The sequence below is a fragment of the Mauremys reevesii genome, linkage group 4 (assembly GCF_016161935.1).
Source record: "Mauremys reevesii isolate NIE-2019 linkage group 4, ASM1616193v1, whole genome shotgun sequence".
NCBI lineage: Eukaryota > Metazoa > Chordata > Testudines > Geoemydidae > Mauremys > Mauremys reevesii.
Genome location: NC_052626.1, coordinates 72,070,295 through 72,097,753, shown reverse-complemented (window position 1 = coordinate 72,097,753; position 27,459 = coordinate 72,070,295). Strand labels below are relative to the sequence as shown.

General features: G+C 43.1%; 1 protein-coding gene across 5 annotated transcripts in view; it reads left to right on the top strand.

The window, feature by feature from the left end:
• Positions 1-27,459, top strand: part of C4H11orf49 (chromosome 4 C11orf49 homolog) — a 150,499-nt gene that overhangs the window by 5,379 nt on the left and 117,661 nt on the right. Inside the window, exons 1-3 of one of the 5 annotated variants that reach the window (XM_039536701.1) lie at positions 13,774-13,819; positions 15,527-15,573; positions 18,711-18,813. The exons of 1 other annotated variant lie outside the window; for it this stretch is intronic. In XM_039536701.1, the coding sequence (XP_039392635.1) occupies positions 18,734-18,813 (80 nt within the window). In that variant the 5' untranslated portion in view covers positions 13,774-13,819; positions 15,527-15,573; positions 18,711-18,733. Of the gene's footprint in view, positions 1-3,525; positions 3,714-13,773; positions 13,820-15,526; positions 15,586-18,710; positions 18,814-27,459 lie in introns of those variants that run through there. 3 more of the 5 variants (XM_039536704.1, XM_039536703.1, XM_039536699.1) reach the window with 3 other exon arrangements.

The window sequence follows — 27,459 nt, the reverse complement described above, 5'->3', positions numbered from 1 at the left end:
TTCAGTCCTATTGGCTGTGCACTTAAGCACAGATGTGTTTCTCAGGTAGCATACCTTACCTTACCTCAATTGTGTGCCATAAATTGTTTGGTGGTTTTTTTTGGGGGGTTGGGAGGGGGAATCTTCTGATATAGTTCTCCTCCCTTTCAAAGATTTAATGCTGCAGGAGAACCCTCTCTTCAGCCGAAGAGAGATGGATGTAGCTCCTACAACCTGTGTCCATCATCTGGAGGGATTCACTAGAGCAGGGGTAGTCAGTTATTTTTGTTAAGGTCCACATTTCTTGGTCAAGGTCCAGATTCCAGAGAAAATAATAAAAAGTAAATAAAAATATTTCAGGGTCTGTTCAAAAGTGTCTGGCAGTCTGGATTTGCCCTGTGGCCTGCCTATTGACTACCCCTGCACTAGAGTGATGTGTGGTGCTTCCTCTCTTTAGGGTATTCACATGTTATCTCTGCAGCATTTGGAGCCTCCTCAGGTCTAGGAGGAAGTGACTGAACATTGATTCCTGCTAACATGGAAGCTCATTGTGCCCTGAAGCCAGCTTCCTGGTTGGTCACTTTGCTTTTGTCTCATTTCAATGTTTTCAATCTAAGCCCTTCTGGAGGGGATTTATAATTCTACTCCAAAGAGGTGTTCTAAGATGAAACTTGAATAACAGATTTTTTTAGAGTTAGCAGGCTTTAATTAATTTTTTTTAATGAGCTAGTGATTGTTGGACAAATGTAGTCAAGAAAATTAATAATAGTTTCAAGAGACTAAACCAACTAGTTTTTACATAAAAAATGGGGGAGTGGGAGGGAAGGTGTAAGAATAGGGTTACCATATTTGAACTTTCAAAAAAGAGGACACTCCATGGGGCCAGGGTAGCCCTGCCCCTTATCCACTCCCTACCACTTCCTGCCCCCTGACTGCCCCCCACAGAACCCTCAACCCATCCAACCCCCCTGCTTCTTGTCCCCTGATCTTCCCCCTCTGGGACCCTTGCCCCTAACTTCCCCCTGGGATCCCACCCCCTATCTAAGCCTCCCTTCTCCTTGTCCCTGACTGCCCCAACTCCAATCCACACCCCCGCCCCCAGAGAGCCCCCCCCCAGGAACCCCCAACCCATCCAACCCCCCCGGTCCCTGTCCCCTGACTGCCCCCCAGGATCCCCTGCCCCTTCTCCAACCCCCCCAGCCCTCTTACCGTGCTGCTCAGACCAGCGTGTCTGGCTCCACGCAGAGCCAGACACGCTGCCTGCTCCCCCGTGGAGTGCACAACCCCCGCCCCCGAGCGCTGCCAGTGCGGCGCACTGAAGCTGCAGGGGTGGGGCTCTGCCTGCTGGAGGCCCCAAGTGGCTCAATCCGGTCCAGCCGCTCTGTCAGCCATGCCGCACTCTGCATTGGGAGGGAAATCCCAGACCTTTTTAGATTTTTACAAAGTCCTCCCGGACGGCTATTTAAAACCCCCAAATCTGGACATGTCCGGGATAATCCGGACGTATGGTAACACTATGTAAGAATCAATACTTATCCCTTTAAGGGGCACTTGAAATGAATGAATACTTAAAAAAAACCCCACAATTATTCTGAAATTACCAAATATGCTTTTCACAAAAGCTATTGATGAGTTTTGTTTGCCTAGTAGAAACCTAGTATAAGTAAATAACGCTTTAGAAAGCACCTTTGAGCCTTTTTCTTTTTTTTTTTTTTTTTTTTTTTTACATTGATCTAGCTGTGTAAAAGCCTGATTCTTTAAAGAAGATAACCTTTCTCCATCCCTATTGTGAGTTTCAGGGTCTTGTTAATACCATTATCTGGTTGTGAGATTACAGGTAATTGTGATTAAAAACAAACAAAACCAAACAAGATTAGGTTTCTCTAATCTCATTCAGTAGTCTGTGTTGCTCCAGGAAGTCCTATCAGGTGTTCTTTGACGAGAATCTGCGATCAGCCTGCTCTCTGTTTTTTTCTCATCTGGGATAGGCAAGATGCCTTTAAGCCCCCCACTGCAAACAAAAGTCTGATAGGTCAAATGGGTGTCCAGAGCAGCATTATGTGCCATGTCTTTTTGGTGTCTCAATGTTTTTTCATATTGAAGGTTATTCTATGATGTCCATCTCGTGCTAAGAGCAGTACAGTTTAAATGTATATTCTAAACAGGGCCACCCAGAGGATTCAGGGGGCCTGGGGCAAAGCAATTTCAGGGGCCCCTTCCATTAAAAAAAAATTGCAATACTGTAGAATACTGTATTCTCTGGGGGACCCTGCAGGACCCGGGGCAAATTGCCCTACTTGCCCCCCTCTCTGGGCGGCCCTGATTCTAAAGAGAAGTATAGCTGCTCAGAGTTAAATAGAACGTAACAGAAAGAAATTAGGCATTTGATAGAAAGAAAAGTGATTTGAAATAAAGAGTATTCAGTAAAAACAACAAGGAGTACTTAGACAGTTCCAGGAACTGCAGATGTTAAGGCTCTTGCTTCAGTGATGGTGACATTGTGTAGAGGAGCAGAGGAGGCCTGAGCTCAATTAATGGGGATGGGTTTAAATTAGGAAGATGAGGCTTTTGTTTAAGTGCACATGAGTTTGTGATGAATTTTATAACAAGTAGGATATTTTAAAAACTGGATCCTGCAGTCAATGAGAAGCAATTTGAAGTTGAGGATGAGGTCCTTTGGGTGTAGTTAACATTCTGTGACATTCTGTAGGGCTGACACTCTGGGAAACCACAGAGGAGGTAACTATAGTCTGAATAAGTCCCTTCCAACCCTGACTTTTATGGTTCTGTGACTGATCGTTGTTTAATATTCTTTGTTTATAGCTGATAAAGCATATCTCAAAGTCTGAGGAAGATGATTAGGCATTTAGAATATTGTCCATGGCAGCTTCAAACTGTAGTGGAAGGCACTCTTCTATTATAAAGGAGATTTAATGGATTATAGCACTTTGTGATATATATCCATTTTCCCACCCCCAAAGCTCTTTCCCTTCACCCTTAGCCAACTGCAGGCATGTGAGAACATGAACCCTGTGCCAGGGAGAATCTGCACCTTGTAAAACATGGCCCTGTTTAGTGCTAGACACACAGACCTCTCATGACAGAGCAGTGGTGAGAAAAGAGAACCAAGAAGTGATGAGGAGTGAGAATCTTTCTACTCTTGGCATCCAGAGAGCCGCCAGACTCTTGCAGTACTGAAACACTTTTTTCCGGGGGAAACTGCAGTTATGTGGAGTGTTTTCCGACAGCCAGGGCTCCACCTCCCTTCTACACAGTCTTTGAAGTATTTGGTTGGGGGATGTAGACATAATTATTTTCTTTAACTGAAATATTTAGTTAATTATATTTGTGTTACAGAAGCAACTAGACACCTCAAACGAGATTGGGACCAATTGTACTATTCATGGTATAAATGCATAATAAAAGATGGTTCCTGCCTGGAAGAGCTCACATTCTATATAGAAAAGAAAGACAGACCAAGAGTGGGAGAAAGGAAATATTATCCCCATTTTATAGATATGGAGCTGAAATGCAGAGTACGTGACTTGCCCAGCGTGACACAGGAAGTCTATGATGGAGTTAGGAATTGAATCTGGGTCTCTTGAATCCCAGTCCAGTGCTTTAATCACAAAGCCATCTTTCATCTCAGAGCTGTGGTTGTATTACTGGAACCACCATCCCAGCTGGAAAGGTTTGAAGAGAACCTTAAATATAGCTGCTACCATAAGGTCAGGGTAAGTGGATGGAAATAGTTCCTTATTTTCAGAAAGAGATGTTTGCATTTCAGTGGGCAGTTCTTTCCCTGTGCCTGCTCTATCTCCTTACTCATCCTCCTTTTGTACAGAAATATGGGAGTGTGGAGAGTGATGGAGCTCTTGCATTACAATTTGAATCTGAATAGATAGTAGACAGGCACACTTGAAATATGTTATTAGAACACAGTTCTCTATAACATTGTGGTAGCAAACGCCACACAGGAAGCAGAAATAACAGCCAAATAGATGTTCCTCAGCTTAGAGCATGTGAACATCAATATGACTATCATGCGTGTGTGTTAAATACGTCAATGACAATAAGAGGAATCTTGCTGTCTTCTTGATAAAGTAAAACAAGAAATCTTCCCCTGAGAAGGTAAGCCCAATTTGCTGCTCTTCCCATGTTCTAGTTATGCTGTTACAAGCCTGGTGTCTTGGCTTTTTTGCTTCCTGCACCACTGCTAGAATTCTGGAGCAGGCCAAGCCAAAAGAACCTGACTCTGGAATTACTCTGCTTTGTTAGATAACTATTTAGCTTACTTTATTTCTAAGGCTCCCATCATCTTAGTTCTGCCTCTGCTTTTCAAATCCTGTCACTGTGCAACATAGTAAAAAGAAAAATACCATCCCACCTTTTAATTCAGTGAGTTTGGCATTACCTCTCTCTAGGGACCAATGCCTGAGAGGGAATTTCCTGTTAAAGGACCATGGTCACCTTAAAATTCACGTTTGTATGAAAATTATTTACTTTCCATTGCTACTTCTAATATTTAAGGTTACTATAAATGAAAGAGGTTAAAGGAAATTTTTTTTCTGTTTTTCAACCCATTTGTTTATACCTTTAACTGCACTTTGTTTAGAGTCCGTTGTTCTGTTTCCTCTGCATGATCAGTGACTTTCCCTTTTTGTGCTGGATTTCCACACAGCAATGTGGAAGGAATTTTTTTAAAATAAGAAAACGTAATTGGCTAAATTTTATGATGACTGTGTCTCTTTTAAAAACAAACAAACCACCCCAAGCTAGTTAATGTAGAAAGCTGGACAGTAATTTTGTCTGATTGTATGAATGAGCGTTATTAATGAGGCAGTTCAGTACTCTACATTAATCAGCAGTACAAATCGGGGTGAGTATTATTTGTGATTGTAAAAGTGAGGGACTGGATAGCGTGGAGTCTCCAATGTCAATGAATAATGCAGGCAGGCTTTCTGCAAGTTTAAACCACAACTTTTCCAATGCATGCCAAACTGTACCTGCTGCCTGTATCCACCTCTGACTCCTCGCAGTCCTTGCTTTTTTGAGGAAAACTGTCAATTTTGTCAAATCACGCACTGGCTTTGCCATGTAGACAGACATTTTTCAGGGTCTAGTTTGAGACGTTAAAACTTGTGTGATGTACAAGTGATCTCAGATCTCTAGGGCTGAACAGTGGATGCATTAATCCATTGTACCAGTAAGCCTCCCCTCCAGTTTATTCTTCTGGCAGGTATTTAAGTGCGTGGTCTTCAATGTGCTGCTTCCTAAGGGAATGGACTAATATTGATCGTGCTTTGACATAGCAGTGCACTTCAGAGGAGTCTCATCCCTTCCAGCTGCTGTGCTACTGTCACATCAGAGGTGTGATACCTGTTGGAGAGCATTAGACACTAAACTAAGAAGACACAGAGGCCAATCTGTGTGCAGGTTTGGAATAGAGTAAATGCTGTACTCTGTAATTGTTATGCTGTCTTATTGTAAGAGTGTTTGTTCTCAGTAGTTCTCAAGACCAAGAAATGTTTTGATTCTTAATTTAGACTGTTTGTCCCAAGTGGTTTTGAAATCGTTAAGTGTTAAAAATATTTCATTGTTGGATTGTGTAGCTTTTTAGTACATGCCGTGCTTTGTAATGTTATCTGTGGTATGACCCATTGTACTGACACACTGTGCCACATGGTAGGGGAGCTTTGTTCCTTAACAGTAAATGATATTACGATTAATAAAAAAATTACTCTGTCAAAAAAAATTATGCAGGGCTCTGAGTGGTGCGAGCAGTGTGGACAGTGGTTTAGCTTTTGGTTTAAGGCATGTCTGTCTTGTTTAGGCTGCTCTATAGTGATGTTTAAAGTGGTTAAAAGAATATCTTGGAATGATCTACTGATGTTGAAAAACTATAGAGTGTAGCCCTGAGGATTAATCTGTTGGTCTGTATAAAATGTCTTTTTGATAAAAGTGTGTAGGCTGCATAGATTAATAGAATTTGCAATAGCTATAAACGCAAGATACCTAGAAGCTTCTAAACCAGACATCCTGGCCTATTTCCTCTGTGATGCTGAAAGCAACCTTTAAGACCCTTACTCAGAAAAGTGATAATAGGAAACAAACCTACGCAAATTGTCTAGGGGCTTTCTGAATATCTGCTAACCTTTCACCTAGTTAGGTGCAAAAGTAGGGTATTTCTGCCCACAAAATATAACAAGTCTACCACAAGATACGTAGATAGTTGTCATTTAATACGTACACAAAGGTCAGCCTATGAAAACAGGTACCCTCACCTTTCCATGGGGGAAAGACAAATTTGGGCATAGGAGGAAAGATATCTCCCTATAAAAGGTGTGATAATCCACCATTAGGGCAGGCGATACACCCATCCTTCTCTTCTCCATCGCCTCACCCTGCCTACATCTACGAAAGCTGTCAACGAATGATAAGTCGTAGTGTTCTATCCTTTCACAGCTGTAAGTATGAAATAATTCTTAAATTCTACTTCACCTCTAAAGCATCTATGCTAAGAAGGGTTTAATTCATAACCAGTTTCTTTATAACTATACTTCCTCTAGCAGAGGTGTGAAATTCACTCTAGTACAATTTGCTGCTAAGTGCATTAGAATTGTGTAATATCATCTCATATCTCTTAAAGAACTGTGATATTTTGTAACTTTGTAATCAAACTGCTTTTAACATTTTACATTTACTTCTTGTTTCATTGATTTTAAATAAAAGGTCTTGTTTGACTAAACTTTGTCTCAGTGTAAATTCCTGTTATACCCCAATCTCCTTGTATTAAATTCTGTGAAGCCTGAGTCAAGACGAACTTTTATCTTCTGATCACACATATTGGCGAGCCATACCCATATTATTAATATATATTAATTATTACTAACATTCTTAATTAATTAGAATATTAAGTATTAAATAAAACTAAATTAAGTGGATAAATTCCACTGTCCCTACTAACCCTCCCCAAATCAGGCAACAAGAGACAAACTCAGTGGATAAAAATGGATGATTTAAAAATCAAACACAAAAAAATCCCCATTTTTTATTTAAATTGGATTTTTTATGTAAATTAAAAACATTTTTTAAAAAATAGACCTATTTAAAATTAAATTTGAAAATAAACTATGTTCAGGTCTAAACTTACTATAAACAATTAAAATTAAATACAAAAACTATTAAGCAGCACGTTTGCCCAATTTTAAAGAATGTCAAACCATTGAAATGGTTTAAGTTACTGGATAGAGTTTGTAGAAGTGCTAAACCAGTTTTTGACAGCAGTAGCCTATTATGCAGGTGGAGAAGGAAACATTTTTCATTTCTTCAGTGACTAGTTGGTTAAAAGTGAAGAAACCAATTATGAGTTGAAAAAGCAGAAGTTTGTATTGTATTCTTTGCGTTCTCCTTCTAGTCTATGAAAAAAACAGGCACGAAAGGGTGAAATCTACTAGTTCTAAAATCTTGAAAGACATGGTGACCAGAAACAATCAGCTCAATTCACTAACTATACTACACTGTAAATCAGTAGTTCTTAACCTTTACTGCAGCCTGCACCCATTTGGTTCTCAAAAATATGTTCTCGCATCCCTTATAAAAAATCGTTGAAGTAGGTCAATTCTTTCAACCTAGAATATATCATAACTATAGAATGAAAGAGAGAGAATTATATATTTATTTTAATTTTGCAGTTAAAATTTAACACAGTAATGGTTAAAAAATGTATAATGTTAATAAATACATAGGTGTGATGAAACAAAGTAGTTGTACTTACGTGCCTGTGCTTAATTTGTGTTTTCGATGATTTACCTTCTAAAAAAATCTGGCATGTCTCGCACCCCCAGAAAGAGCATCTTACACCGCCAGTGGGTGTGTGCACCCCAAGTTAACTACTGCTGTAAATAAATAAATCAGTTAATTTTAAAAGCAAAATGTTGTGATAAACTTTCTTCTGTATCCAGCACTTTTAAGGTAGTTTTATTTAATAAAAACATTAAAATGCTGATTTTGTGCATTTTCATTCTATTTGAATTTCCATCCAAATAGAGCTTAATATAAATCACAAGTAAAAAACTAATAATCATCTAGAAACTAAGAAATGCACCAGTCACCATTTTCTAACATAACACAAAATATAAAAATTAAGAATCTGAATAAATTAAATTAAGCTATATATTTGCTTAAATGTGTATAGGCATAGCGTATTGTTCTTGTTGCTAACCAGAAATACCCAATGTGATTGGTTGGATCACAGAAACCCCCTTGGGAGCTGCCAACTGATGTCAAGACTACCTCTGCTCCTGTTTTCCCTGCCAGCTCAGTACTCCAGCACCTTGCCTTGCTGAGCCAGACACTCCCGTCTGCTCCAACAAAGACCCAGGGTCTGAATTACTTGCCTCAAAGCTACAGGTTTACCTGAAAACAGCTCACAGAAGTATGCTTGCCTTTAGCACTCAGATGCCCAACTCCTAATGGGCTCTAAACCCAAATAAATCTGTTTTACCCTGTATAAAGCTTATGCAGGGTAAACTCATAAATTGTTCGCCCTCTATAACACTGATAGAGAGAGATGCACAGTTGTTTGCTCCCCCAGGTATTAATACATACTCTTAGTTAATTAATAAGTAAAAAGTGATTTTATTAAAATACAGAAAATAGGATTTAAGTGGTTCCAAGTAGTAACAGACAGAACAAAGTAAGTCACCAAGCAAAATAAAATAAAATGCGCATATCTATGTCTAATCAAACTGAATACAGATAATATCACCCTCAGAGATGCTTCAGTAAGTTTCTTTCCTCAGACTGGACACCTTCCAGGCCTGGGCACAATTCTTTGCCCAGTACAGTTCTTGTTCCAGCTCAGGTGGTAGCTAGGGGATTCTTCATGATGACTCTTCTCTCTGTTCTGTTCCACCCTTTTCTATATCTTTTTGCATAAGGCGGGAATCCTTTGTCTTTCTCTGGGTTTCCACCCCCGCTCACTGGAAAAGCACCAGGTTAAAGATGGATTCCAGTTCATGTGACATGATCACGTGTCACTGTAAAACCCCAAGCCTTCATTCCTCTCAGCCTTACTCACAGGAAGGCTTGCTTGCAAACAGTGCCCCGGTCAATTGTCCTGGTTGATTGGAGCCATTAAGATTCTAAACCACCATTAATGGCCCACATTTTGCATAATTACAATAGGCCCTCAGAGTTATATTTCATATTTCTAGTCCCAGATACAATAGTGGTACAGTTATACAAATAGGATGATCACACTTAGTAGCTTATAAGCTTTGTAATGTATCAGAGGGGTAGCCATGTTAGTCTGGTTCTGTAGAAGCAGCAAAGAATCCTGTGGCACCTTATAGACTAACAGACGTTTTGAAGCATGAGCTTTCGTGGGTGAATACCCACTTCTTCGGATGCAAGTAGCGGAAATTTCCAGGGGTAGGTTTATATAGGCAAGCAAGAAGCAAGCTAGAGATAACGAGGTTAGTTCAATCAGGGAGGATGAGGCCCTGTTCTAGGTTTTCACTCAACTGCTAGAACAGGGCCTCATCCTCCCTGATTGAACTAACCTCGTTATCTCTAGCTTGCTTCTTGCTTGCCTATATAAACCTACCCCTGGAAATTTCCGCTACTTGCATCCGAAGAAGTGGGTATTCACCCACGAAAGCTCATGCTTCAAAACGTCTGTTAGTCTATAAGGTGCCACAGGATTCTTTGCAAGCTTTGTAATGATACCTTACAAGAGACCTTTTGCATGACGCATATTCCAGTTACATTATATTCACTTATTACCATATTTTTATAAACCCATATAGACTGCACATCACCACACCCAATTTAGTGTAAAGGCTGTATTTAATTGCAAATCAACATGTTTTGATGGATAACAACTGACAGGATTGAACCTTTCTTTAGAAAAATAACTAAAGTACAAATCAAAACACAATTAAAATTGATTATTTACAACAATATTTCATGCTTTTGGTGATTTAAATAATGGTTAAAATTGCATCGATTTTTAAGCCAATCCATCCTGAAAACAGTTCTATTCATAGTCCTGTAAAATGTATGCATGCATGCTCCTATTGCTGTGGCTCTTCTTTGTGATAGTGCAACAGAGCGTTGTTATGCTCTCAGCAGTTTGTTCTAAAATGTGGCTTATCTAAGCATTGCTTCCTAGGTATATGTTCTCCTACCTCTGGTTTATTTTGGAGATATTTATTTATCTATTTTAAGGTCCACTTTGCAGTACTTCTAACATTAACTAACTCCCTATAGTTTAAACAGAAAGAAAACTTGCTCTATAGTATTACTCTGCATCAGATATTTATATTCTCAACACTTCAGTTAATAACGTGGCAAATAATGAACAAAAATCAGTCTGATCCAGTGTAGCTCACTCCTGACTTTCAGCTTCCCTTGCTGTGCTGTAGTGGTGGACCCCCTGCCAAGAAAGGTCTGTGTCTCATTCGTTTACCTTTATATTTTTTATTTTGTTTGAGAACAGGGAAATTCGGTGCAGAAAGAGAAGCTCCCTGTAAATGAAGTTTGTGTATTTTAAATGCATAAACATCAAGAAATTAATTCTTGTAGTATGGTTAACTTGGTCACACAATGCCCACATATTCTAAGGTACTTCAACAGTTCTCTGCCTAGATACTTACATGGCCTTTGTCACCATAGTACCTGAGTGTCTATAGTAATACAAAATACTGTATGTGCAATGTGGCCAAGTGAAAGGTGTTGTGGGATTTTTCTGAATGTCCTGATTTTTCATGCATTTAAATTCTCAGTCATGCTGTTTCATGACCATATGTATTTTTTACGTTGAATATCCCTTTCTTTCCAAGTTGCTCAAGTATCAGATTTCCTTTTTACAATCGTAACCAACCCCACAGATCTCAGCATCAACATCTATCATACTAAGACTGAAATACAGTTTCCATTTGTTTTAACAGCAATATTTTTAGGCCTTTGTCTGCATAAACAAAGGTGTGGTGTTGGGAGTGAGAAGAGTTAGCTCAGTTTGGTGCAGCCTCTTTGGAAAAGGCTATGTCATAACCAGATTAAAACCCATCAGGGAGTGGAGACCAGGACTAACCCATATCTTTTTAACTGTAATAATCCAGTTTAACGCTATATTTGCGGGCTGTCCAAACTGTCGGCCACCCCTAAATTCAACAGATGTTGCTAAACTCTGAGTTGGTTGGAAGCCAATGTGTACTAGTGCCAGTATTTGCTCATGGCCCCCTAAGGGGCGCACACACCAGGGCATGTAGAGGCTAGGCATGTGAACCTGACACTAATGACATCATATGCAATATATAAAATATATTCAGTATAGAGAGCCATCCCCCCTTGGGAGGAGAAAGAAAGGGTTGAATTTGGAGGGGCAGTGTTATGTATAGTGCTAATGCTTGTACAGAAATTGTGTATTAATGTGGAAGTGTCACACAGCTATTAAGTCTCTCAAGATTTTCTGTGCAAAGTTGTCAAGAATGTGGCTAATAAGTACATCCTCAACTTAACATCTGGATTTCAGCTATTTAATATTTGGATCCAGAAGACTCCAGTGTAAAATTGCCTTGACCCATCAAGTTTTCCACTTTCCACCAAAGCTGTTCAGTAGCTTGTCAGTGTGACCAGGTGCTCAGCATGCAGGGACGTTGTATAAACTTATTTTTAGCAGTTACATGATGATGTGTTTCAGGAAGGAACTGAACGATTAACTATCAGCTTGTGCAGGCTTTGTCTAAATGGGGGATGCAAGTTCCATAGCTTTGATTTGGCGATGGTTGTCCTGCATAATTTCCTTCTCTCTGCTGCTATTTTGCTGGCCCTTAACAACCAGGTATATTTTTAGCTTACAGCAAGTCCTTAAATCACTCCCTCTTTTTAAGTGGGATATTAAGTTCAATTTGTAGACCAGACGGAGGTGAGCAGATTCTCAATAGAGTGGAACTCTCCCAAGACTCTGTCAGGAGTAAAGAGACAGATTCTAGATAACAAAATATGATGGGGTGTTGAGGTATATGAATGTGTGTTGGTGGGTACTGTGTCTCTTTCAAAGAAGAAAGATGAAGGCTTTCTCTTAGTGCTTGTTACAACCAGAGAGCTTGTGGGTTGGGTTTGATTCCTTGATTCTGGTTTCTCTTCATAGGAGCTGGAACTAAGGGGGCTGGGAGTGCTACCTCACTGTCTGGGTTGAAGTGTTTTCCATCATGTATAGGATTTACAATTTGGTACAATGGCTCTTAGCACCCCCATTATACAAATTGTTCCAGCCTCACTGTCTTTCCCTGGGTTGTCAGGTCAGACATGTGAGGGCAGAATGAATTCAGGCTCTGGAAGGCAAAGGTGTAGAGAATGCCTCATGTTGCTCTACAGAGTGCTGACTGGGAACCCCATCTTGCTGTCTTTTCGCTAGAAGGAAGGCTGCAATGGGACCCTGAGAGTGATGAAGGGAAAAATGGAAACTGTTGTTGGGACAATCCCAGGGATATTGGGGATACTATAATGCTTTCACCGAACTGCTTGTGTGATGCCCTCAAACAATGAAAGACTTAGTATTAGGGATGAGGGGAGAAAAACAGCCAGTAAGCCTCCTGCTTGGAAACTGCAGGGTGCTAGAGTTCCAGTAGGGAGGAAATGGGTCTCTGAGGGTAGTGGTAGCAAAATCTTCTAGTGGACTGGGCACTGGACGTATATGAATTGTAGTATGGACAAATTTATGAAGAGCTGGACACATGTATGAATGCAATTATATGATGGAGTAGCTTGTGATAGTAGGGAGGCAGGCTTAGCAGCCAGTTTGGCTCATTTTCAGTTTGTCTTGTGTTCCTAAAAGCTCATGCTTCAGAGTTTAGCCGGCTACCAAACTAGATCTGGTGGTCCCTTGTCACATTAAACTTTGACTCTGCCATTGATTCACTGTCTGACTTTACATTACAAAGTCTATCTGTACTTCAGTTTCTTCTTCTACAGAGCAGGGATAATGTATTCTGTGGCCATGAAATTTTCACTCCTTGCTACAGAATTGTGCTCCAGAATCTTTTAATTGTATTCAATATGTATATGTGTTTGACAGGTTGGACCCCACGTTCTGTGATGCCACCTGTTGTAGTGGGGTTTCAATGAACCCCTCCTGCTCCACCAGCCTGGATTCCCTCTCCCTGTTTTGCTGAATTTGACTCTCCGGCCTCTTGCAGCACACACACACACAGGTAGGGCCACACCCAGCTGCAGATGCAGACTGAAGTCAGCTCTTTGTGAGAGGATTCACCCAGCACTCATATGCACACCCCTTTTGGTGAATAAACCCAAAATAATACTGTCTTGCGCTGTATAAAGAGATCTGCACAGCACAAGCTCATAAAAATTAGCCCTCTCCCTCAGTGTGAAGAGAGAGATGCACAACTTCTCTCCCACCCAGTTAGAAATTGCACAAACTGGGTTTAATAATAAACAAAACAAATTTATTAACTATAAAAGACAGATTTTAAGTGATTATAAGGGATAACAAACAGAACAAAGCAGATTACTGAGCAAATAAAACAAAACATGCATACTAAGCTGTATTTTCCACTCCATACATCTGATGAAGTGGGTTCTAGCCCACAAAAGCTTATGCCCAAATAAATTTGTTAGTCTCTAAGGTGCCACAAGGGCTCCTCATTGTTGATACTAAGCTTATATCTTAGAGACTGGTTTCAAGAAGTAATTTCTCACCCTAAATGTTGTTTTAGGCACGTTGCAGAGTTTCAGTACCTTCGTGTTCCAGTTATTTCTTCTTACAGACTGGATCCCTGTCTCAGTCTGGACTCACCCCTTCCTTTCCCTTCAGGTTAGTTCCTTTGTCCCTTCAGGTACTTTCAGCAGTCCTTCTTCTTGGGTAGGCAGTGGAGGAGAGTCCAGATTAACCCCCTCCCCAGCCTTTAAAGGATTTACCTAAAGTGAGAAACCTTTGTTTGATCCCCATCTCCCTACAGAGGAAAAGTACCAGCAGTGTCCAAAGTGGTATTTTGTATCAGGTAATCTTATCACCTGACCTGGTAGTGTCACAGCTATGCCTCTCAGGAAGGAGAGAGATTAGTATCTTCACAGTCTTATTGTTTCTTCCTAATGGCCTATCAAGGCTGTGATGGCCGGTTGGTTGGTGGGTGTCTCCCAAATACACACACAGTTGTAATTGTTACATAGTCAATATTCCAAACTTTAAATACAGAAATGATAGATGCATACAAATTGGATAATCACATTCAGTAAGACATAACCTTTCCAATGATACCTTACAAGACCCATCTTGCATAAAATATATCTTAGGCCATATTCATATCACAATCATATTTCTATGAGGAATATGGGGTGTAACGTCACTATGTTTCTAGCCCTTGTGGTTGCAGAGAGAACCTTGAACATGAGCAGTGTAAATTGATGCGGTATTACCTGATTTTTCAAAGAGCGTGAAACAACAGTCCTAAGAGGTGTGAACTGTCCCATTCATCTCAAACAGGGCCTTACGGGACTCCATAATCCTGTGCTTTAGAAACTGGTGAACCTTCAAGATGGAAAATTCAGCATTTTACCATGGAAATCACCATTTTGCTACTGTCAGGAACCTGGCATTTTGTTTTATCTCCCTGTCCTGCTAGGACCTGCTTGCAATTGCAACTTGCTCTCCAGTTTTCCCCCACAAGAAGGAGTTAATTGGATTACAGTGCAAGCACCCCGCATTGTTCTGTGGAGCCAGGCAGCAGCAGGTCAGGGAGCCAGAGCTAAAGTCCAGTTTGCAGCCAGAAAGCTCTGGGAACTGGTAACATAGGCTGGTGAGCTGGGCAACCTGGAAAAAAGCACAGCAGCTGGGAAGTTAGGGAGATGAATCTCAAAAACAGACCACAAGCACCCTCCCATCCCCTTCCCTGGCACACATGGGGAGAAGGAGGTGCTGTGCTAGGGAACTTAGACAGTATTCTGGGAGTCAAATCACCTGAGGAGTGTAGCAAAAAATCTCCTCTCCAGAAATGACCATTAATTAATTTTATGTCAGAGACTCTTTTCAATGTTGAGCAATTTGTAGCTCTGTGTGTTTGTGAGGAGATGGGAATGGGAGGCAGTTTAGTGTATCATCATGAAACAACTTTCATCTGGAATTTAGAAGAAGTTGCCATACACTCTAGGTCTGCTTTCTATGGAACTTGGTCTCATTGCACCAGGGAGTATAAGGGACCCTGATAATACCTAAAAATCTTATGAGGGTTTAGGTGTGAGCGATGGGAATTAATTAATATTTGTGTGGTGTCTGGGAAGATGGTCTCAGAGCACAGCATGGGCCACACAGTGAAGAGGGAGGGATGTGATGGGATAGAATGAAAAAACAGTCTTTTCCCAGTTGCTGATATCTTAAGAGTGTGACTGAGCTGCACGGACTCATTCCTCCCTCAGGGGACACAGGTGCGCAGAGCTATTTTTCTTTAATCACTCACATAAATTAAAATGTTCCTTTGCATTAAAATAATTAAATAAAGTTACACCCTGTATTTTTTATTGCCAGATAATATCTTTGAACCTTTGGCTCACCATCTTACTATCAGCTGCAAGGTATTTTTCAGGGTATGCTTAACCCATTCTGCCATTGTATTGAATCTGAAAAGCGTTATAGGCGGAGAAATCCCCTGACAGCAGTTAATGCTACTGTGAACTTTTAATCATTGTACCCGTTCGGAATAATGTTTTCCAGGCATCTTTTGAGCTCCACCTGCCCCACACCAAGATGAAATGTACCGAGTGTGGGTGGGGCATGCTTGATACTTACCAAGGGCTTGAATTTGTGTTTAAGTGGATTGTGGATGTGGTTCTAAAGCAGATTGATTGCTGGTGAAGGAGTGATGCCACTGAGTCTGGAACAGATTGGTAAAGAGCAAGCACAGCCTCTGCCATCCCTACCTTGAGGATATTTTCCTGCTCTTTTCAGGACAGGCTGCTACTTGCAGTGGTGCTGTAATGTACTTGTTTGGGATAGGAGTGTGTGCTTTGGGAACAGGGTTCGTGTGCGCTTTAGGTTGGGAATGGTTCTCCTTTGTTTGTTGTGGTTTGGCTCCTGATTGTTGAACTCATGGATCTGGCAACCCTTCCTCTTGCTAGGTGGAGCATCAGCCCAGACTTTTTGTTGCTCTGGTTTACTTCTAGCCAACATCAAAGAGGTTTAGTGACAGATCCACACTATTTCCCTTTGGTATCTGCACTGCTTGTGCTCTCCTTGCCCTTTGTGGAAGCAGTGAGATGGTTAATGTATTGTACCGAGTTGTCCCTGCCCCTCAATGTTTATCACAGACAAGTAGCATTATTTTGTTAGCTAATGGCAGATCCAGCCCTCCTGTCAAGGTGTGTAGATATCACCCAGCACTGCACCCAATTCCCTAACTGCCATCCTCAGAACATCCCTTTTGGTGCTTTCAGAAGGACAGAAGTGCTTTGATTTGTATCTTCCAGAATTTTTTTTCTACAGACCAGCATTTAAAACAATGCACAGCCCCTGAAAGGTGAGATTGGAGGACGTTGGTAAGCTCTGCAGCAACCCTACTAGACTGCTACCAGTATGGTACTCATAATCTGTGTAGGGAAGGTTGTTGCAATACAGGGCAGAGAAAAGGAATTCAGGGGCTTCTAGAGGGTCCTTACCAGGCATTTAATGGTGCACAGTTTCAAAACTGGCAGTGCTGCAACCCTCATCTGCCTCCTTCATCTCCAAAACCTAGAAAGATTAAAGAAGGGTCATCAGTGCATACATGAGTAACTCTGTGTAGCAGAGAGAAGCAGAATTTACGTCAGCTATTTCACCAACCATATTTATTCTCCTGAGGGAATTCTACACTACTGCGCAGAATTCATGCCCTCCGCTTATTTCTTTGCTTCCCTGCAGAAAAATGACTTTCTGACAGGGAAGCAAAGGGAAGCTGCAAGAGCCATAGGCACCAACTTTTCCCAGTGCTAGTGGGTGCTCGCCCCTAGCCCCGGCTACAACTCCACCCCTGCCCACCCCCTTTCCATCCCCATCCCCAAAGTCCCCACACCAATTCCAACCCCTCCTTGCCCCTATTGGACTCCTTCTCCAAATCCCCGCCCCAGCCCTGCCTCTTCCCGGAGCGCACGGCATTCCCCCTCCTCCCCCCACCCCCAGGACTTGCCACCGTGAAACAGCTGTTTCGCGGAAGCAAGCACTTGCAGCTAGAGGGAGACGCGGGAATGTGGTGCGCTCAGGGGAGAAGGCGGAGTGAAGGTGAGCTGGGGCGGGGAGCTGCCGGTAGGTGCAGAGCACCCACCAATTTTTCCCTGTGGGTGCTCCAGCCCTGGAGCACCCACGGAGTCGGCACCTATGGGAAGAGCAGTCGTGCACCACTCCCTAGCTATGCAGGTACATTGTTTCAAGCATTTGGAGCAGGTGGAGGGGAGGTAAATCACTGCAGGGCTGGGGAGACGTAGCCAGTGGCTCCTACCCTGAGCTGGGATCAGCTGCTAGTCCTGGCTGGACTGGAGGCAGGAAAGGACAGGACTTCCTCTTCCCTTGCAAGGAGTGGCTGGGGCTGTGTCAGACCCATTCCCAGAAGCCTCCCCCAGCTGCAGGAAGCTCAGCATCCTCCCCTGCTTCCTGCTCCCGTCGCTCTTCAGCTGCAGGGGAAGGGGTCATTGTACAGGAGCTGCTCCCCCATCCACCCAACCCCCGCACATCCAGACCTCCCATACTCAGACACCCCTGCCAAGCCTCACCCTGTACACCCAGAACCCCTCGAGCCCTCCATACCCAAACCCCACCCCATTGAACCTCAACCCCTACATTTGGAGCCCCCTGCACCCAGCACCCCTGCCTTTGGGCCCCTGCACCCAGACCACCTTCCCACTGAGCTCCCTGTACTCAAACCCCTACCTTGATGAGCCCCCCCGCACCACCCTGAGCCCCCACATCCAAACCCCTATGCCACTGATCTCCAACTAGCTGCACCAAGACCCCCACCCCACCAAACCCTACTCCCCAGCACTCAGACCCCCCCCTGCTGAGACCCCCACACCTAGACCCCTCCGCTGAGCCCCAACTCATTTCACCTGGAAGCGCCTGCAGAGTCCCATTGTCCCTGCACCTGGAACCCCCTCAATGAGCCTCTGTGTGTCCAGATTCCCCCTCCCCCCCCCCCCCCGCTGCCTGCACCCAGATTGTCCCATACAGAATCCTCTCACCCCACACCTGGATCCCTCCACACTGAGTCCCTCTACACTTGGATTCTGCCTGGTTGAGCCTGCCTGCCCCACACCTGGTGTGCCTGGTGCAGAGGGGCAGGGCCCCAGGGTTTTTCTGGGGCAGGCCCAGGCCTTGTGCTGTGTCAGGGTCGAGTGCAGCCTCACCACTGAGTCTGTGTCCCGGAAGTGGGGAAGGCTGCAGGGTGATCTCTCACCTTCGTGGAGCGAGTGGCCTGTTCTTCCCACTACTATGCTGGAGCCTCTGCATTTATTTATTGAAAAATAAAATGCACAGAATTTTTAAGTTTTTATGCAGAAATTTTAATTTTTTGGCACAATGCCCTCAGGAGTAATACTTAACAGAATGAGAACCTCTACTTGTCTCTGTCTACGCGGTGAGAACAAGTGCTAATAGCCAGACAAGGATGTACACTAATAGCCTGGCCTGGCTCTGGGCTTTGAAAGCCCCTTGTATTCTAATCTCTCTCTTGCTCTTTTGTTTGTAGCTCAGAGACATGTCCTCACGTACATGGAGGATGCGGTGAGCCAGCTGCTGGAGAACAGAGAAGATATTAGTCAGTATGGCATTGCCAGATTCTTCACTGAATAGTAAGTACATCAGGAGTCTGCCAATAGGACCACCCTGAGGGAGGCTCTTGGAAGCAGGCAGGGTACAAGGAGAATGGAACTGGATACATGCTGATTATGTTGTGGCAGTGAATGTTGGAGTTGAGTAGGTTAGCCAAGGGCTGCCTGAGCATGTTTCAGAGACGTGCTTATTAAGGACAATGGGTCAAATTCAGACCTGATTTAAAAGCGGGGCAACTCCTGTTGGCTTCACTAGTTGTGCTTGCTTATTTTGAGTCTGAATTTGGCCCAGGTAGGACTTCTATTCTCTGGTTTACTACTGTATCTGGGTCATCAAATATCTATCTTTGATAGCAATTTATTTTTTAATTCATGCTCTCGTTCACAGACAGGGAAAAAGGGGAAGTCTCTAGTTGTACCAGCAATATGCTCTTTCCCATTGAAGACTGTTGTGGGACTGGGCAGATGTTCAGAAAGAAAATGGGTTGAGACAGAGAGAGGAAGGTTGCATTTTAATATCTTGAGACTGACTCTTGCTGAGCTGCCAAGCCAGGTCTCCAGGCCCTCTTCTTTTTCATATTCCCAAACAGAGGAAATGGGATATGGGACATATTTCAAGGCTTTTGTGTATAGTAGCTCTCTGTGGTAAGAGGACTGGTTCCCTGTGGTACTTCATCCCTCTGAGTCCCTTCAGTGTCCTTGCTAATGTGCTCACTTTATCCTCCTATCTCTGTGGATTATCCATTGTGCTGTTCAGTCTTGTCCCAGCTGTTCTTTTTGTTTTGTGTCTGTGATGGGGTACACGAACCCCACTCTGGGCAGCCAGGGATTTAGGAACTGCTCTGGACTCAGACAGCCCTGGCCTGCCACATATGTAGGAAATGCTCCAACTGGAGGAGGAGTTAAAAGGCAGGGGAGCAGCTCATTTGGTGGCAGACCAAGGAAGAGAGCAGACCTGCAACCCCAGCAGAGGGGAGCTGAGGGAAAGGCAGAATCTCTCCTGAAGACAACTGCCAAAAGGTCCCTCCTGAGGGAGGGGAGGACCTGCTAGAGAGACAGCCTAAGAGGGAAGCATTCCCCCTTCCCTCTCATATGACTCAGTTTTGTTAATTCCCTCTTACTTTGATTGGACTACCCCAGCAGGGGAAATCCCTAGGCCTGAGCTGGCCCAGGAGGGTGGGCCATACTGCAGAAGGAGGCAATTGCTGCCCGAGAGAGGAAGAGAGCTACCATGGTACATGCAGCCTCCAGAAGGTGCCTTGTGGTGAGAGGATGCCCTTCATGACGCCAAAACCCAGACAGCGACTTTGGGACAGTTGCAGGGAGGGTGACAGGAAGTGGCCCAGGAAGGGCAGCCTTAAGCAGCCCCTAGCTGTCAGATCCCTGATAGCCCTCAAAGGGCTGTGGGTTGGAGCCTCGTGGAGTGGGAGGGCTTGAGCTCTTCTACTAACATCCCTCGTGCAGGTCACGGGCCTAAGCCCTGACCACTAGGCAAAGCTACCAACCAACCTCCAAGTGAGGACCATCACAGTCTGGTTCTTGTAAAGCTCCCTTTATTTGCTTGGTATGCTGTTGCCTGGCTCTTCCAGACCCAATAACCATTATATATGGCTCAGCATAGCCACAATGGTGGTGATTACTGATCTCGAGAGACCCCAACTGAGATGTAGCAAAATGCAAGATTAAAGGGGACAGAGAGATATACACGGAAGATATAAATATGGAATCAACTTGACGCATACTAAAGACACGTAGGAAAGAAGATTTCAAGATGTTTTTGAAAGTAGTCTGAGAAAGAGAATAAGAAATGTCTGGAGAAGGGATTTACAGCCTCAGTTAATGTCTGGTTTCTTGCTGATCGAAGATGTTATGGTGGAATCCCTAAAAGACAGCTGGTACCAGAGCACAGACATTCTTCGTGGTGAAGTTCAACAAGGAGGTCTCGTATGTGGCTTGGTCTTCACCATTCTGGGTTTTGACAAACAAGTGGTGCCAGCATCTCCTCCCTCTGCCACATTATGGAAAAAGACAGTAGGTTTGGGGTTTAAAAATCAGGCAAAATTAATGCAAATACAATTCCAGGGGGCATTACAAGTTCTGGCATTGTGCTCAGTAGTGTAGAGAATAAAGAAGACATGAACCCTGAATTCAAGTTGTCTGTCTTAATTCTAAAATGGAAAAAGAATTTTTATCTTATTTGTGTATTGTGATGTTTCTTAGAAGTTGATTTCTCCAAGGGAGGGGGGGGAGAGAAATTAAAATCCATTGTTAGGTGCTGTCACTGGATTCAGATTAGTACATAGTGGGAGGTGATGGGGGGAACCTTGGCTTTCTTTGGCAGGAGCTCCAGCAACTCCTTCATTGGTGGTGAGTCTTTAGTGGCCAGTTGAAGGTCTCTTACTTACAAATTGACTGACAGAAAGCAATGAACATTTGAGCCACTGACCTTTTTGCTGGGTGTGTGGCTAGGTTGTGCCTAGATGTCTGAAGGACACTTTTTTTCTCATCTTTTTTTTTTTTTCTCCAGGCCTAACCCTGATTCTGAATTTTGATTCAGTGAAAGGGGTTAACACTTACTCCTCCCCCCCCCCCCCGGTTTAACCCTAAAAGTAGTCCCTCTGTATGAACAGCCAGTGTCAAGAATACAGGGTGCCTATAACACGATCATGGGTACTTCTGTGTCATGAACAAGTTGCTGTGATGGAAGTATGGTGCTTCCTATGGATACCCAAGGTTGTGAGGCACCTCACCCCCACCTGCCCTTAGCGTGAAGAAGCCTTGTCTGTGCCTGCCATCTGTCAGCTCCCTGACTTTATTGGTAACTGGCAACACAAGCACTTCCCTCCATGCCTCTGCAGGTCCCACTTTCTCTTTACTGCAGTGTCCAGACCCTGATCGCTGGACACACACAGCTACCAGACCCGCTGATCCCAAAGGAACAATACACCACAACTTACCAGTTACACCATAGAACACAGCTCCAATTAACACACAGCCCTTAGATTTGTTTATAGAGAGAACAAGTATGAATTTAAGAAAGAACAGAGATTCAAATGATAGGAAGCAAGAATATTGGAAACAAAAGGTTATGTATAAAATGAAATCACAGAGTGCGTACTAGAGGTTAATCTTAACTATCAAGACACCCCTTGTCTAATTAAGTTTAGCTCACCCCAAAGTGTCTTAAGCCAAGCCTGGCTGTGATCCTTTTTTCATGATGCAAACACAATGTCAGTTCACTTCCTAGATGGAGGACCTCAGGTGTCTCCATGCCTTCTCCTGGTATATCAGACTACTTCTTGGATCTTAGTCATGAATTGGACATCATCCTGCTTTGTATTCCTTCCTTCCTGTAGATTTTGTGATCTCCTTGACTTCACAATCTTGATTAGTTGGTGATTCCATATGCAAATAGATTTCCATTGTAAGACACACAATGGTCAGCCAGGGAGATAAGTGCCTCCTATCCCTTGTCTGAACAGAATCTGTTTATCACCCTTTGGTGACTTGTCTTACATACTTTAAGAACATGGTTTGTAGAGTGTGTGTGTGTGTGTGTGTGTGTGTGTGTGTGTGTGCATGTACACACACACACACACAAATACTTACAAATTATCTGTACATACATTTCACAATGGTTATGATAATCCATGTGACACCGGCCTTCAGTAGAGACCTTATGTGACCCTCTCTGGCAAACTAGTATGTAGCTACCAGACCCAGGAGATCCCTGTAACCCTTCTGCACGCCTGTGCCCTCTGTTAGTCAGCATCAAGAGGTCCTTGGATCACAAGTAATCCCCTGCTAAGAGGGGATTGCATGAGTGGATCCATGTCATAAGGTTATTGGGACAAATTAAGGTTCAGCCTGTGGAAATGATACAGGTAGGAGACACCATACTGTGACTGATACATATGGCTTTGGGTGAAAAGTGATGTTCAGATTGTTAACCTTCCTCATCGACTCTGAATAAGTTTCCTCAATAAGCAAGGACTTGAAGGAAGAGAGAGTGAGCAAAACTATGATCTTCGCCTATCAACCAGACTTCTGTTTTATCAGGGTTGAGAAGGAGGAGGCTATGACACATCCAGCTGGCATTATCCAGGCACTCTTCCAAAGCAGATTTGGTTTGCACCTCCTTTCAAGTTCACTCCTCGGGGCCCTTTTAAACTTCTGGTCACCAGCAACTTAAAAATTGAATGACGATGAAAGAGCCCCTCCCTACCTCTTTGAAACTGTTTTTAGAACGTTTCTCTGCAGTATTTCTTCATGTTGGATCCTGCTGCCCAGACCCTCTCATCTCTTCCCATTCTGCTCTTGTCCCACCCTTGCCTACGGTACTCTTTTGGTTCTTGGTATTTTCAAACAAATATGATTTGTGCCTGTAAATGTAGAACATGAGTGTTTGCCAGTGTGTACAGCTCTGAAAGATCAAGATGCCCTGAACTGAGTTCATGTTTCCCTGATACTCCTGAAAAGGGGATATGAAATACCAGAGGGCTTTTGTGTTCATGTTGCATACTCCATAGAGCTGTTGACTGTTTCCATAGGACAGGAAGAAGTTATCAGATGCTTCTGTCCCTTTCGCTCTGGTAATTAGAGTAGAACTTGCCATTGTTAGCAAGCCATACTCAGTGCCCTGGTATCAGAAAAGAAATAGGCTAAGAAGTAATTCTGATAGTTGTGAAAGCTCTCAATATAGGATATATGAAATGTGGGAGATTTCTCCACTTTAAAGGAGCATAATTGACCAGAAGGAGGGACCTAGATATCAGCAGTGTAGGGAGCTGTCTATCATGGGAAAATAATTTATTCTGGTTCCCCAGTCTCACTTGCTTCCCCTGCCCTCTGGAATCCCCCATGGAGTCAAGGTCAGGTTTGGCCCAGTGGTTTACACTCAGTGTATGTCTACATTGAAATTGGGAGGTGTGTTTGCAGCATGTGTAGACATACCAAAGCTAGCTTGAGCAACAATAGTGGAGTTGAGGCAGCACAAGTGTGGGGTATGGGCTAGCCATGCCTGCCCAGGATCCTGAGTAAATACTCAAGTGAACGCTGCCTGTACTGCCCCCTGCTATTATTACCCAAGCTAGCTTTGAACTAGATCAAAGCTAGTTCAGATATATCTATACATGCTGCAGTCACACTCCCAATTGCAGAGTAGACCGTTCCTTATGTGCTAGGGCTCTGCCAAGCCGGTCAGTTTGATAAGGAACTCCAATATCTTTGTGCTTAAGTAGAATTTGTGCCAATCTGAAAGACTTGTTCCCCCCCCCTCCCTTCCAATGAACCTCCTATTGCTGTAACTTCTTCTAGGTGAGAGGATTGGCAAACGCCCTTTGAAATTATGTGCACACCATTTTTGGTGAGATGGGAGGACTCAATACTGTGTGGCTTTCTGGCCCCTTTTTCCTGCTCTTCTTAGCCTTCCCTACTTTAGCGTGGAGAGTGAGAGACAAAGCCAGGGTTTTGTAAGACCAGCAGGGTCAGTCTGGAGAAGCAGTGGTATGTGTGTTAAGTGCCTGAGTACTGTAACTTTAATCTGCCTAGGTCCTGTGTTCTCAAGTTTGTAAATCCTAGAGGAAAAGAATCAAGTGAGTGTGGTGAGGAGGAATGAGAGATACAGGATTTAGCTCACAGAGCCAGAAGTTCCCAAAGTTTTTTGAGTGTGCACCACATCTTAGAGTGTGCACCATCCTCTCATTTGCCATGGCACAGCTCCTAACCATCCCCTTCATGATCACATAACATCTTTGTGCCATTTACAGAAACAGCTTACGTGAGCAACTAATATCAGGAAAGCATTTAATGTATTTTTAGCATGTTTTAGTGTTATTTAGAATATCGAAACCATGTGACCAGCCAGCTCTCTATATTAACCATCAACATGTGCTCAACAGACCTCCTAGTGGTTCATGAACCATAGTCTGAGAACCATTTCCCTGGAGTAAGAGGAAGTTAAGTGATGTGTATTCCACTGCTCTCCATGGCCTAACAGTAACTGCCCACAGGAGAGAGCTAACCTTTATCGCTCAGAAATATCTTTGAAATAGAGCTGTAGCCTTTGAGGATGGTTTTTCTCCCCTTTCCTTCCCTAGTCTCATTTGTCCCAATCATATGGATATCTGCTTTCAGTCTTGAGAGTTCCCTGAGGCTCCTGTTCTAACTATTGGCTATTACAGAAATAGGGCTCAGTTCATCCTTTTGCAAATTAATCCAACTGTCTCTCATAGCTTTAAGAGCACAGCTCTGCCTCTCTCGTGATCAGCCCTGATTTTACTGATCTTCTGAGAGGCTACTGGTATTTATTCATTAAAAATCCCAGAAATCTCTTTGCTTTTGAATCTCCATGAACTACAGACGTCCCTGAAACCTTCCATGGAATTAGGCTAATGTTATTTTACTTCAACAAGCTTGACTTCTATGCATCTTAAAGGGACTTGTTCCTTCTATACATTATTGATCATGTCGTTTTTTGATCTCGACTTTCCCTTGACATTTAAGGCACTGCAACGAGGGGAAAGAAGCCCCTCAACACATCATATACATACAACCTACCTATTTGCTGACATCTCTTTATATATTGCCTTCTTGCCCATCTTTGACTCCACCAGTGATGCCAGTGTTGATTGCTCATGTTTTTTCTTCTCCCACAAATGGCTTTCTGCTTTCTTCCATGCTGCTCCGTGCATGAAATTAACTGAACTAATATATAAGAACTCTGCATTCTTCCCCTTCAGGTGCCTCCTCATAACCCACTTTTGTTGTGTTGCCAACAAGAAATTAGCCATCTGACGATGGCTAAATTGAGTGGCAGATGGGGTCAGCTGACTTCATTTATTTATAAAAGGAAAAAAGAAAAGTGCTTTCAGCTGACTTGGAACCATCAGTCTGTGCATGTCATTAACCTATATAACCATGTGTTCTTATAACTGTCACTGTCATCTTTCCTCCCTCTTCCATCACTGATGTCTTCTGGCTTGTTTGAGATTAGATTTTAAGCTCTTCAGGGCAATGACTGTGCCTTCCTCTGTGCTTTACAGCACCTAGCATGATGGGGCACCAATCCTGGTGAGGGCTTGTGTGTGCAGTACAGATAATTAAAAACAGTGGTGGTGGTGGGAAATCTTCAGGGCACTGATGATCCACTTTGGGTGGGAAAGAGAAACCCTCAGAGCTGAACAGCCCAATTGCTGTCATAATTAAAACTATTTAATGAGATTGGAAGCTTTGTTTTAAATTTTGGTTCACATTTTCAGGAGTTGATGAGGCTCTTGAATTTCTCCCACATGATCTATGCTAGGGAGCCCCAAAGCAAATATGCAGAGTTTTTTTTCCCTCTCTCTCTCTCCAACTATTGCAAAGACGACAACATTCATTCAGCTCCTCAAACACCCATCAGGTCCCTGCATCTCTTCTGCTCTAGTGAGGAAATGACAGGATTATGACACACGGGCTGCCTGGCTGCAGTGAGCCATGTGACAGATGTGAAACTACTGCTGTCACCAACCTGGCTGTGAAACAAGCCTTTTGGTTAGAAATCTCCACTGGGATTGTGTGCTGCTGATTCTTGACAGGTCTGCTGCTGTGTTAGCTGTGGTTCGCTGCTTCCTAAGGGCACCGCTGGCTGGCGGGAATCTGCCACTTCTTCACTCTCCAGTTATCTGTGGAAAGAGGCTGATACATTCGCATGAAGACAGGCAGTTCTGCTCCTGTGTTTAAGGTGTCAGAGTAAGGGTGAATCTTGCAGCACATGTGAATAAGACACTCAGAGAGAGAGGATCTAACCCAGTCCTTTGAAAATCTTGCCACAGAGTATGGTAGAGAAGGGGTTGCAGGCCTCTGCAATGTACCACTTTCAATGATTCCAATGGAGAGAACACTTGCAGTGGAATGGGAAGGTCACTGTACCTTTTGTCTTGCTTAAAGAAGGGGGAAAGTTATTTGCTTCCTTCAGAAACTGAATTTCAGTTCACGATCTCTGCTTTTTGAAAACATTTTTCCCAGTGAAGGTTTATACAGGTGTTCATGGAAATGGATTTGGGGTTCATAGCTCAGATTCACTTTGTGACTAAACTAAACTAGTTTCAGGCAGAAGGAGTGGATTTGCCATCTGAATGGAGATCCATATGCTATAGGATAGTTTGATGGCGGCAGCAGCAGCAGGAACTTGCACATCCCACATACAGGGTGATGGAACCCTCATTTCACTTTAGAGTTGCTTCCTCCTTAGCAGCTGTCCCAATAAGTACTGGCCTATTAAACTAGGCAAATACACTGTCCTTTTCTTTGGCAGATTGCTTATGTTCATGGGAATAACACCCAGCAATTTTCCAGTACAGATTTTATGTTCTCCAAAATATATTTACAAAATATTGGGAAATTGGGGTACTTCTTCCCACTTATTTGCAGATTTTATATGTGAACAAACGTCCAGATGAATCCAGCTATGTGTAATCAAATTAAATAAAAAAAGAGAAATTATTCTGACTTGTTGATTGGGAGTGCTAGGTTGTCAAGTCTCATTGTCCAAAAACTAAGGTTAGTACTCCAGATCTGTCTGTGACCCCTCATTTATTAACTTGTGCTTTCTATGTAAAGATAACTGCTGAAAGGTGTGCGCATATGCACTCTCTCATGTTGTTTTTCTGCTGAGAGAGAGACTCA